General features: G+C 33.4%; 1 protein-coding gene across 3 annotated transcripts in view; it reads right to left on the reverse strand.

The window, feature by feature from the left end:
* LOC106152413 (protein VAC14 homolog) overlaps window positions 1-13,775 on the reverse strand; it is a 24,399-nt gene continuing 10,624 nt past the window's right edge. For 2 of the 3 annotated variants that reach the window (XM_087011255.1, XM_087011253.1), the window contains exons 9-17: window positions 10,765-10,942; window positions 9,743-9,905; window positions 9,400-9,465; window positions 8,603-8,820; window positions 8,012-8,186; window positions 7,378-7,496; window positions 7,021-7,100; window positions 6,602-6,752; window positions 1-6,397 (exon numbers count right to left, since the gene is read on the reverse strand). In XM_087011255.1, coding sequence (XP_086867381.1) covers window positions 6,238-6,397; window positions 6,602-6,752; window positions 7,021-7,100; window positions 7,378-7,496; window positions 8,012-8,186; window positions 8,603-8,820; window positions 9,400-9,465; window positions 9,743-9,905; window positions 10,765-10,942 — 1,310 coding nt within the window. In that variant the 3' untranslated portion in view covers window positions 1-6,237. The remainder of the gene's footprint in view (window positions 6,398-6,601; window positions 6,753-7,020; window positions 7,101-7,377; window positions 7,497-8,011; window positions 8,187-8,602; window positions 8,821-9,399; window positions 9,466-9,742; window positions 9,906-10,764; window positions 10,943-13,775) is intronic. The other variant, XM_087011254.1, reaches the window with a different exon arrangement.

Consider the following 13,775-nt stretch of genomic DNA (forward strand, 5'->3'; position numbering starts at 1 on the left):
TTTCATGCTCCAGCATATTTCAACATCTTTTACTGAAAAACACATATCTTATGGCATAAACAAAAGTTCAGATTTCTCTCTGTTGTTTCAACACAATGTAAACAGTACCAACTGTTCACAGGGAATCAATTATACTTCATGATTACTTGGGATTACCTAGTACAACTGACTTTATTTACAACAAGGCAGCAAAGCTGTCAAATGTACAGACAAAAAACAGGAAATAACTATGCACAAAATAGGCTACTGTCAATTCTGATGCAAAAGTACATTATGTTAAACTGCAAATTCAACATCAAATTTTAATTATGCTCAACAGGTAATACCAATGTAAGTAAAATGTGTAACAAGTTCACACTTTGTATATGTATAACTTCCAGAAAAAGAAGCCAATTAGACTGCTTTTCCAACTCAGGCTGCATTTAAGTCCTGTATTTCTTTTATTGAAAGTAAGGCAATCATAAGTAACATGATTTTCCCATAATGGTCCTCATGGCAGCAGTGCCCAAAATACTTTTTTTCAAATTTTGATGCAATATTACATAATGTTTAACAGCATAATGACCATCAATTTTAATAATAAAATATTAGTATTATGGATATTCAGAAAATGTGACTAGCAAAGGTCTTCAGGCCCATGGAACTTCAAGTCACAACTTGAAAATGCCAAAATGTAAACAAGACAGCACTGTTCTGAAATGTTTTTTTTTTATTTTTTATAATTTTTAACATAACACAAAATTAACAGTTTACTGCCGTTTTTATATGATCAACTAAGAAAATTGATGAGATGGGGAAAATATCAATAGAGCAGTGTTAAATGTCCAATTTCTTCCATTCTGAGATTCTGAACATAGTGAATGATTGAATCTGACAAACTGCAATGATATGAGTTTATTTCCATTTTTGAAACTTTATTACACAATACATGATAACAAGTTTACCATCATTTTTACATAATCAACTAATAATGTTGTAAAGATGCAGGAAATGCCAAACAAACACTTTTACGTATCTTATTAATTAAATAATGAAACTGTTAACATGCCTAAGAATTGAATCTGAGGAAATGTGAAAAAACGGCATTTTTTTAAAATAATGGCCCGATTATGCTGTTTTTTTTAACTCAACCTGTGTTTTAGCAGGAATGACCACTCCTGTGAGTTTAATGACAATTGGCCTGTTTTTCTTATATTGTGTTTACAGTGTTGCATATATGCTGAAAAATGAAAAAACAGCATAACTACTAAAATAGTGGCCCGATCATGCTGATTTTCGAACTTGATCTGCATTTTATGAATATTCATCAGCTCTGTAAATATACAGTCAAAAAGTAAAATTGCCTTCCACTTATCGTGTTTACAATGAAAGTGCACGGCACCAGCGACAGTGACGACGGCGACGACAGACGCAGGTGATGGCAATATGTACAGACACATCTGTACATATTTACTGTACTGTTTGAGAACAGTAAGTGACATGGTTTTTCTTAAATGCTCATCATGGGAGCAGTGCCCAAAATAGATTTTTTTCAAATTTTGATGCAATATTACATAATGTTTAACAGCATAATGACCATCAATTTCTAATAATAAAATATTAGTATCATGGATATTCAGAAAATGTGACTAGCAAAGGTCTTCAGGCCCATGGAACTTCAAAGTCACAACTTGAAAATGCCAAAATGTAAACAAGACAGCACTGTTCTGAAATGTTTTTTTTTTTTCCATTTTTAACAATTTTTTAAACATAAAACAAAATTAACAGGTTACTGCCATTTTTATACGATCAACTAAGAAAATTGATGAGATGGGAAAAATATCAATACAACAGTGTTAAATGTCCAATTTCCTCCATTCTGAGATTCTGAACATAGTGAATGATTAAATCTGACAAACTGCAATGATATGAGTTTGTTTCCATTTTTGAAACTTTATTACACAATACAAGATAACAAGTTTACCATCATTTTTACATAATCAACTAATAATGTTGTAAAGATGCAGGAAATGTCAACCAAACACTTTTACATGTCTTATTAGTTAAATAATAAGACTGTTAACATGCCTAAGAATTGAATCTGAGGAAATGTGAAACAAGACAGCACTGTTCTGACATGGGTTTATTTCCATTTTTAACACTTTTTTTAACATAAAACAAAATAAACAGTTTACTGCCATTTTTATAGCATCAACTAAGATAATTGATGAGATGGGAAAATATCAATAGAATAGTGTTAAATGTCCAATTTCCTCCATTCTGAGATTCTGAACATAGTGAATGATTGAATCTGACAAACTGCAATGATATGAGTTTATTTCCATTTTTGACACTTTATTACACAATACACGATAACAAGTTTACCATCATTTTTACATAATCTACTAACAATGTTGTAAAGATGCAGGAAATGTCAAACAAACACTTTAATGTATCTTATTAGTAAAATAATAAGACTGTTAACATGCCTAAGAATTGAATCTGAGGAAATGTGAAAAAACAGCATAACTTCTAAAATAATGGCCCGATTATGCTGATTTTCGAACTCAACCTGCGTTTTAGTAAGATTGACCACTCTTGTGAGTTTAATGACAATTGGCCCATCTGTTTTTCTTAAATTGTGTTTACAGTGTTGCACATATGCTGAAAAAAGGAAAAAACAGCATAACTACTAAAATAGTGGCCCGATCATGCCCATTTTCGGACTTGACCTGCGTTTTAAAAAGATTGATTACTTCTCTGAGTTTCATGACAACAGGCCTAACGGTTTTCCTTAAAATGTGTTTACAGGGTTGCATATATGCTGAAAAGTGAAAAAACAGCATAACTTCTACAATAATGGCCCGATCATGCTGATTTTCGAACTTGACCTGCGTTTTATGAATATTCATCAGCTCTGTAAATATAAAACCAAACAAGGCAGCAAAGCTGTCAAATGTACAGACAAAATAACAGAAAAAAGGATGCAAAAGAGGTCATTTTGCCAATTTTGATGCAATAATAAACAAGACCGTGGAACTTCAAAGTCACACTTTGAAAATGCCAATATGTGAAACCGTTTAACTGGCAGTAAGAATTACCAAACAGACTGTATTTTAGTCCCATGTTTCTTTCCTGTAAGTTTGAGAACAGTAAGTGACATGGTTTTTCTTAAATGGTCATCATGGGAGCAGTGCCCAAAATAGTTTTTTTTTTTTAATTTTGATGCAATATTACATAATGTTTAACAGCATAATGACAATCAATTTTAATAATAAAATATTAGTATCATGGGTATTCAGAAAATGTGACTAGCAAAGGTCTTCAGGCCCATGGAACTTCAAAGTCACAACTTGAAAATGCCAAAATGTAAACAAAGACAGCACTGTTCTGAAATTTTTTTTTTTCATTTTTAACAATTTTTTAACATAAAACAAAATAAACAGTTTACTGCAATTTTTATATGATCAACTAAGAAAATTGATGAGATGGGAAAAATATCAATAGAATAGTGTTAAATGTCCAATTTCCTCCATTCTGAGATTCTGAACATAGTTAATGATTGAATCTGACAAACTGCAATGATATGAGTTTATTTCCATTTTTGACACTTTATTACACAATACACGATAACAAGTTTACCATCATTTTTAAATAATCAACTTACAATGTTGTAAAGATGCAGGAAATGTCAAACAAACACTTTTATGTATCTTATTAGTAAAACAATAAGACTGTTAACATGCCTAAGAATTTAATCTGAGGAAATGTGAAAAAACAGCATAACTTCTAAAATAATGGCCCGATTATGCTGATTTTCGAACTCAACCTGCGTTTTAGTAAGATTGACCACTCCTGTGAGTTTAATGACAATTGGCCTATCTGTTTTTCTGATATTGTGTTTACAGTGTTGCATATATGCTGAAAAATGAAAAAACAGCATAACTACTAAAATAGTGGCCCGATCAAGCTGATTTTTGAACTTGACCTGCGTTTTAGTAAGATAGATTACTCCTGTGAGTTTCATGACAACAGGCCTATCGGTTTTCCTTGGAATGTGTTTACAGTGTTGCATATATGCTGAAAAGTGAAAAAAAAAGCATAACTTCTACAATAATGGCCCGGTCATGCTGATTTTCGAACTTGACCTGCGTTTTATGAATATTCATCAGCTCTGTAAATATAAAGCCCAAAAGTAAAACTGCCTTCCACTTATCGTGTTTACAATGAAAGTGCACGGCACCGGCGACGCCGATGACGGCGACGACAGACGCAGGTGATGGCAATATGTACAGACACATCTATATATATTTACTGTACTGTTTGAGAACAGTAAGTGACATGGTTTTTCTTAAATGGTCATCATGGGAGCAGTGCCCAAAATAGGTTTTTTTCAAATTTTGATGCAATATTACATAATGTTTAACAGCATAATGACCATCAATTTTTAATAATAAAATATTAGTATCATGGATATTCAGAAAATGTGACTAGCAAAGGTCTTCAGGCCCATGGAACCTCTAAGTCACAACTTGAAAATGCCAAAATGTAAACAAGACAGCACTGTTCTGAAATGTTTTTTTTTTCCATTTTTAACAATTTTTAACATAAAACAAAATAAACAGTTTACTGCCATTTTTATATGATCAACTAAGAAAATTGATGAGATGGGAAAAATATCAATAAAGCAGTGTTAAATGTCCAATTTCTTCCATTCTGAGATTCTGAACATAGTGAATGATTGAATCTGACAAACTGCAATGATATGAGTTTATTTCCATTTTTGACACTTTATTACACAATACATGATAACAAGTTTACCATCATTTTTACAAAATCAACTAACAATGTTGTAAAGATGCAGGAAATGTCAAACAAAAACTTTTACGTATCTTATTAGTTTAATAATGAGACTGTTAACATGCCTACGAATTGAATCTGAGGAAATGTGAAAAATATGCTGAAAAGTGAAAAAACAGCATAACTTCTACAATAATGGCCCGATCATGCTGATTTTCGAACTTGACCTGCGTTTTATGAATATTCATCAGCTCTGTAAATATAAAGCCAAAAAGTAAAACTGCCTTCCACTTATCGTGTTTACAAGGAAAGTGCACGGCGACGGCATCGGCATCGGCATCGCCATCGGCATCGCCATCGGCATCGGCATCGGCGACGACAGACGCAGGTGATGGCAATATGTACAGACACATCTGTGTCTGTACATAAAAATAAAACTGTGTTCCACTTATCGTGTTTACAGTGAAAGTGCACGGCGACGGCATCGCCATCGGCATCGGCATCGGCATCGGCATCGGCGACGACAGACGCAGGTGATGGCAATATGTACAGACACATCTGTGTCTGTACATAAAAATGTACACCAGTCAAGGTAGAATATGTCCTTAAAAATTGAACACGAACTAATGGTTTTGCATTCACACATATTTCATTATACATATTGACCTTTGCAATAAAAAATTGATAAATAAATAAATAAATAAATAAAACTATTGCACTTAACATACACTTTGTGCACATTCACTTTATTATATTAATTATCCACTTAGAAGACCTGGAAGCTTTACAATGCTATGGCCTGGAAGCCATAGTTAATTATGCCAGACTGAGCCCGTGTCGTCACCAGCACTTGAGACATTTACAACATCAACCTACATTCAGCCACACCAAGAAAAGGAACTTAAGAATTCATACAAAGCAAATAATTCAGTAGAAAACATTGGACTTCACAAAACAAAGAAAAAAAATCAATTTAGTTCAATATAAATGCATAAATTAAAAAAGAAAATCCAAAGGCCTCAAATTCCCTTACAATAAGGAATGAGAATACCCCACAATCAAGTTACCACTGATAGTTACATCCCAATGTACAACCATAGCCATTTATATTCAATCAGTTCAGTTTGGTTGGATAATATTAATAAATAGTTCTTTGAGGTACCTCACTTTCAGTAAGCATCTGCTTTTAATGGAAATGCTTTTAAACTTTAAGTATTAATTAATTTTTAATTGATTTTTTTCTTTAAAGAATTAATTTTTACCATGGTCATGTTTTTTGCTCATTTTGTGCTGTAATCATCCTTAAATAAATAAATAAATAAATACGTAAATAAATAAATAAATAAATAAATAGTTTAAAGTGGTTGTAAAAATAAATGTTATAGCGGGACTCCAATCACAGAATATTATAAAAACTGGTGCTATACTTTATCTATTTTTATAAACCACCAAATGGTGCTATACTTTATCTATTTTTAACTGTCTTGCAGTTTCTTTTCTTCTGGTAGTTTTCTTGGCCATCCTATGTTTTTCTTGAGTGTCTCTAAATATCTCTAGCAGTTTCTTAAAGTCTATACTTTTCGTTGTTTTCTTTGATTTTGTTCCACTTATGGTTTTTCTAAAACAGAAACAATAATTTACATGCAGTAACAATGTTCAAACAAATACTTTTGCATAAAATGCATAAAGATACTTGAGATTTTCTAATAAAATCTTTATTATACCAAACATACAAACACATAAATAACATTTACAACAACAACATATATATTATATTAACATATAAATTAATATTTTAATAAGAAATAGACTTTATACCCACTTTTCCACCTGGTACTGAAAGCTGGGCACACACTCCAGGCGATGGCGTAGCGTTCTGAAGGCGTCCCCCTGCGGCAGAAGCATTAACAGGGCATACAAACTTGTGATCAGAGACTGGTTGAGTTGAGGGTCTAACAACTGGAGGCGAAGGTCTGCAAATAATGATAATAATAATAATAATACTAATGATAAAAAAACTATCTCTAAGTGACAGTAACATCGGCAGGACTTATAGACTGAGAATCGAGCACCAGATTTAGTTGAGTTGTTTACATAATTAACATCTGGAGTCAAAGAACTACAAGAAGGGATCACATATGATAAATTTTCACTTTTGATCCATCAAAAATGGACTTTTACACCTTTTTTAATACACCTGAAAGAAACTGCAAGTGTTTAACCAGTTTGAAGTATACTTACATGTAAATATTGGGGATTCAATTAATTGCACCAGTTTGTCAATTTCTGCCAGGAATTCCACCGTCACCTCCACATCACCACTTTAAATAGAGTTAAGGAATATATAAATCCTAAACAGCAATTTTCCCCTTTCAATCCTCTCTCTTTTGCCCATGAAATCAACAACTTATGTCCTTAACTTATTGCACACAAAACTAAAATTACAAATAAATTGCACTGAGCAAAGAGAAATAATTTAACAAGAAATAGACTTATTTTTAAAAACTCTTATAAATGGAAACTGTTACATGGTGGTGAATAAATATCATTAGTATCCTGACATAGATTTCATAAAAAAATCTTCAAAGGCAAGGATACAACAGTAGAAGTACATTTGAGGCATGTTCATAGTTCTGTGTCAGGAAGCACAGTGAGACAGTGGCAACAGGGCTATGGCACCATGTGTGATACAGACAGCAGAACAGGGAACAACTCTCCTGGAAAATAAATAATAATAATAATAATAATAATAATAATAACAACATTAATAAAAATTGTTTATATTTCCTGTAATAGCAAAGAAAGGTGATAAAATGATATAAATAGCAAAAGGGGAATGACTTCAGGGATTAGACTGCCATTTAGTGACAAAGTAAAAAAAAATATGATGTGGGTCTAGGAGTTCGGGGAGGCTAATATTTTTGACTCTCAAAAAGTGGGAATTCTGCCAATAGTCAGAAAAATCTCATCCCTGCAATTTTCTAGGACAGAAAAATTACAGACTCAAATAACTGTTTTGAGTTATGTGGATGACAGGCAGACAGAAAGACAGACAGACAAACAAACAAACAAACAAACAAACAGGGGTGAAAACATAACTTCCTTGGAGGAGATAAATATTCAGAATGACAGAATGAATAGGGAAAAACTTTCCAAGAAGAAATGCAGAAAGAAAATGAGTTTATCACAGCTGATGGATTTCAAAAACTGAATTAACAAACAATCCACATACTTCATTTTTTAAATCCTTGAGTAAATTCCTCAGATCAAAAAGCTCTGTTGAGGTAAGTAAGATGATGTTCAGTGTCTGCACCATGTGACAAGCAAAGCGGAGATCATTCTCGTGAAGAAGAATCTCGGAGAAACTTCTGTAGATGGCCTCTGCATTCAACATCAGACACAGCTGCCTGAAAGAGCAAAATACTATTTAATAAAACTCCATTACTTTGAAGGAAGTATCTACTGAGTGATGAAAAATTAAACAAGACTGTAAACTGAGTACTGGCTGACAACCAACAGGTTGGTGACTAAAGTCATTGAGAGAGATATATGCAAATGAACAATTCCTGAGCTATGCAAGAAGTATAATGCAACAACTTTATTAATTAAATTAAATTATTTGATTTATATGTATGTTTAGGTTCCTGTACTTGGTGTAGACGAAATATTGAATTAAAAAGGTTCTGTGTATCACTAAAGCAAAAAAATTTTTCTACAACTTTGCCTTAAAATCATCATGCACATACACAAAACAATTACAACCTACGCGTCTCAAAACATGAGACAACTTTTCAACTGCACACGTACTACAAATCTTCACAACCTTATAATAAATGACCCCCTGTCCTCTAGCAGCTGCTTGTCCTTGTTGAAAGAGTCCAGCAAAATGACCATAAATTTCACAAAGTAAGCACTCAGTCCCGTGGGTTTGGTCACCTTGGCCTGGCTGGGCAGTCCCATCTCTTCGTAGTTCAGCGTGATATTATTACCCGCGGGGTTGGAGGAAACTTCGGTCAGGACCTCTAGGTCCAGCAGGACAACCTGGAAGGAGATTTCAGACAATTAGGCTTCGTTCACATGGAAAGTCTATTTTCTAAAAAATCTATTTTTTATTCGCGGTATATCTTGTGATCACGGTCTGTGCCCTGAATGTCCCGCGGCGTAATTACTGGCAGCGCGAGCCAGTTACTATAAGTTACTATAAGAAACTGGCTCGCGCTGCCAGTAATTACGCTGCGGGATATTCAGGGCACAGACCGTGATCATAAGATACCGCGAACAGAAAATAGATTTTTAGAAAATAGACTTTCCATGTGAACGAAGCCTTAAAGACATAAGCAATGAGATACACTGACATATCATTTTAATAAGCTTGAGACAGTTAAGAGCTAGAAAAAATAAAAACAAGACTTGGGTGTTATGTTTGACATGCTAATGTGTCTTTAAACATAAAACTTGGTAAGAAATGAGTCACGGATCATGGTTTTAGTTACCAGGTTTAAATTAATTAACTTCACTTGAGATAACTATATATACTGTATAGTGTAACTGAAGTTGAGAATTGAAGTACATAAACTTGGGAAAATTTAGTTAATGTTTATGATAAAAACAACAGCTTACCTCATCTGATGGATCAGACAGTGTTTTCATCAGCAATGGAAAGAAGTCATCCACAAAGCAAAACATCTGTAATGATGATGTTATAGTATACAGATAAAACATTTACTAAACTACACAAATTTAGACAATATGCATATTTATTTAATTCATATGCACCCTTGTTATTGTTAACTTCTTTTTTTATGCTGGACAGTGAATTTGTAGCACATTTCATGTACCCTGTATGATGACCATGCCTATTCTAGTCAAACTTACAAAATCAAAATTTATTACTTTAACATCATCACTGCTTGCTAACTCAAAAACCAAAAGCTTCAAAAACTGAAAACCTTAAGACTAATACCTTCTCTGGTGTTTTCTGCAGGAGGTGATAAATCCAACGTAGCGAAGCCTCTCTGGTGGCTATGGCCTCATGGGACAGATACTTCATCAGCACTCGGACCACGGCGCCGACGTCCAGCAAGAGGTCATCACTGACACCCTGAACCTTACTGAATGTGAACACACTATTCAGAGAGGGTGGGGCAGAGAGGGAGGAGAAGCAGAGATCATGTTAGAAATCAAATGCATAATTATATAGAAAAAATCAGCACCCTGTGTTACAGAGTTTAATTACAAGGGATGAAACTGTCATTTAGTGACAATGTGGTGAGGGGTTCAGGGGGCCACCTCAGCCAATGATATTTTTGGCTCCCAAAGAGTCAGAAATCCACGACAGTTGGAAAAATTTCACCCCTGAATAACCTGTGCAATTCAAAGTATTACTGGAAAGTACTCTCTATATTTAATTGTGTCTGCAATTTCCAGTAACACCCAGGGTTTCGGAAACCACTACCTCTGGCGTTACCCATAATTCCCAAAGCAAAATGGTGTTGCTGCTGGGTGAGGACAATGACTGCATGGTTATCATCTGTGCTTTTTTTCTTATCTTTTGGATAAAAACATGTACAAATCTTAGATAATTATCTCAGGGTGAAAGGTTCATCGTGAATCAGAAATAGTGACAGGCTGCCAACAATAAGGGTTCAAAATATCATCTGATTAAGGGTTTAAAAAGCAGATTACATATAAAGTTAATGCTGCATGAAAGCAACAATTGCATTTATTGTGATAATAATTCATAGTATTGTAAGCTAGGGCACAGTATCACACAGAATGGTAATAAAAGCAATTTTCCAAATTACAGTTTTAGCAAAATATCTATATAAGAAACTGCATTTTACTGCAATTATCACATTGAAACAAAAAGTACAGTAATAAATGGATACAGCAACATGATGGACAAACATTTCCAAAATATCAAACAAACATTAGAGATACAATATCTTCAATTATTTGATCTGACTCCTTAATCCAAGTTCTTACCCAGTTCTTGTGGCCACTTTTGTAGCAGCAGACTCTGTTTCAGACTTTGTTCCCTCTTTCACTTCATCTTTTCCGCCCGTGGAATGCACTTTTTGCTCTGCGGACTGGGCTCCCGCGTCAGCCTCTGCAGCTATCAAACTGATCATGTTGGAGTTGACAATCTTTGCAACTTCTAGGGTATGTATTTTAGTTAAGAAAAAACATTTTCTTGTACAAAAATGAGTATGAGAAAGACAATTAAAGTGTACCACATAATAAAGTGTATTCACTAGTAATAACGTTAAGACTCTTTATCATTGAGCAACTACTTTGAGAAAATCAACTCCAAAGGAAACAAGGCAGCAAAGCTGTCAAATGTACAGACAAAAAACAGAAAACAAAGATGCAAAATAGGTCATTTTGTCAATTTTGATGCAATAATAAATAATGCTTATAATAGCACTGTCAGTCAACACTGAATTTTAATCATGCACAACAGGTAAAATGGTCAATAACATGAGCGGACCCAGAGATATTTTCTGACAGTATTCCAAAGTATCTATTTTGATCCATCCTCCATTTTGATGGTCTTCCAACAGAAGAAAAAATAGATACCAGGCAATATAAACTTAATAACCTGACTGTCTTCCAGAAGACCCAGAAGATGGTCTCAATCTACCCTTTCAATAAGAATACAGTTTCAGGACCATGAGTTCAAATTCACATGATGAAAGTCTCAATATTTGAAAAATGATGACAGTGCATAAAACAATATTACATAAGTAACATAATGTTCAAAGACATAAAAAACAATACAACTGCTTATGTGGAAATACAGAAATGTCAGAGCCTCAGGTGGATGAGAGTTAAAAGTCACAAATGCAAGTGTTTGAGAAAAAATTATAAAGGAAAACATAACAAAACTAGAAAAGCGCTCCGAGAGTGCAGACCTCTGCCAAGGTAGCAATTGTTGATTATTATTGATTATTGTCCTCTTTGGCCCACTTCTGACAGTTCCTGAAAATTTCAGCAAAATCGGTCCATAACTTTTTGAGTTATGTTGATGACAAACAGGGGTGAAAATATAACCTCCTTGGCAGAGGTAAATATAATTCCAATGAAGCTGCTATTCAAACTTTTAATCTTTGAGTTTGATATATATATATATTAAAAGCTTATTTGCAATATTAAACAAAATTCACCTGCATAATTATCACTGCTTCCTTATTATTAATCTAGCAGAGAGCTTAACCTATGGGAGTTTACAGGGAAATATCAACAAGTGTGCTTTATGTAATCTCATTTAATGGCCCATTAATTAGGCAAATTACTTTATAACACTGAAATTAGCTAAGTGATACCCAAGGGAAATTTACAGACTGACCCTCTCAAAGGTCTTTCAGGCCCATAAGTCACAACTTAAGAAAAGCACAAAACAATAATGCACAAAATAGGAGACTACCAATTCTGATGCAATAATACATTATGTTTAACTGCACAGTCAACATCAAATTTTAATTATGCACAACAGGTAACACCAACGAAAGTAAAAGCATAAGGCTTCAGGCCCATCAGAGTTCAAGTTTATACTTAGAAAGTGCCAGAATGAGAAAAATGAAATTTCACACAAAATTGCATAAAATTCAATAATAAATGATAACCCAATTGACCTGGCTTTCTAATTTGAACTGCATGCCGATCCTAAAAATCATACTTGTATGTTAAAAATAATAATAAGTAGCACAGTTTTCTTTTCATAATATTTGCAGTAGCAGTGCAAAAAGATTTTTGTCAATTTTGATGTAACATTACATAATAAATTATAGAATAATTATCACCAATTTTTGATTATTGACTATAATTAGCAAGGACATGTAGAAAATTTGATTACCATTCGGCTTCATGTCCATGGGAGTTCTGAGTCCCACAATGAATATGCCAAAAAGATAATAATGAATATTTCACTAAAATGTATAACTTCCAGAAAAAGAAGCTAATTAGACTGCTTTTCCAACTCAGGCTGCATTTTAGTCCTGTGTTTCTTTTATGAAAGTTTGACAGTCATAAGTAACATGGTTTTCCCATAATGGTCATCATGGAAGCAACACCAAAAATTGTGTTTTCTTCTATTTTGATGCAACATTACATAATGTTTAACAGCATAATGACCATCAATTTTTAATAATAAAATATTAGTATCATGGATATTCAGAAAATGTGACTAGCAAAGGTCTTCAAGCCCGTGGAAGTTCTAAGTCACACCTTGAAAATGCCAATAAGTGAAAAATTAAATTTTCACAAAAAAACTGTTTAATTGCCAGAAAAATTTACCAAACAGACTGCATTGCCTACTGAAGCTATATTTTAGTCCCATGTTTCTTTCCTGTAAGTTTGAGAACAGTGAGTGACATGATTTTCTTTAAATGGTCATCATGGGAGCAGTGCCCAAAATAGGGGTTTCCTCAAATTTTGATACAATATTACATAATGTTTAACAGCATAATGACCATCAATTTTTAATAATAAAATATTACTATCATAGATATTCAGAAAATGTGACTAGCAAAGGTCTTCAGGACCATGGAACTTCAAAGTCACATCTTGAAAATGCCAAAATGTAAACAAGACAGCACTGTTCTGAAATGGGTTTATTTCCATTTTTAACACTTTTTTAACATAAAACAAAATTAACTGTTAACTGCCATTTTTATATGACCAACTAAGAAAATTGATGAGATGGGAAAATTGTCAATAGAACAGTGTTAAATGTCCAATTTCCTCCATTCTGAGATTCTGAACATAGTGGATGATTGAATATGACAAACTGCAATGATATGTGTTTATTTCCATTTTTGACACTTCATCACACAATACACGATAACAAACTTACCATCATTTTTACATAATCAACTGACAATGTTGTAAAGATGCAGGAAATGTCAAACAAACACTTTTATGTATCTTATTAGTTCAACAATGAGACTATTAACATGCCTAAGAATTGAATCTGAGGAAATGTGAAAAAAAAGCAT

This window comes from Lingula anatina, chromosome 4 (genome assembly GCF_051362555.1).
Source record: "Lingula anatina isolate TDL-2025a chromosome 4, LinAna3.0, whole genome shotgun sequence".
Classification (NCBI taxonomy): domain Eukaryota; kingdom Metazoa; phylum Brachiopoda; class Lingulata; order Lingulida; family Lingulidae; genus Lingula; species Lingula anatina.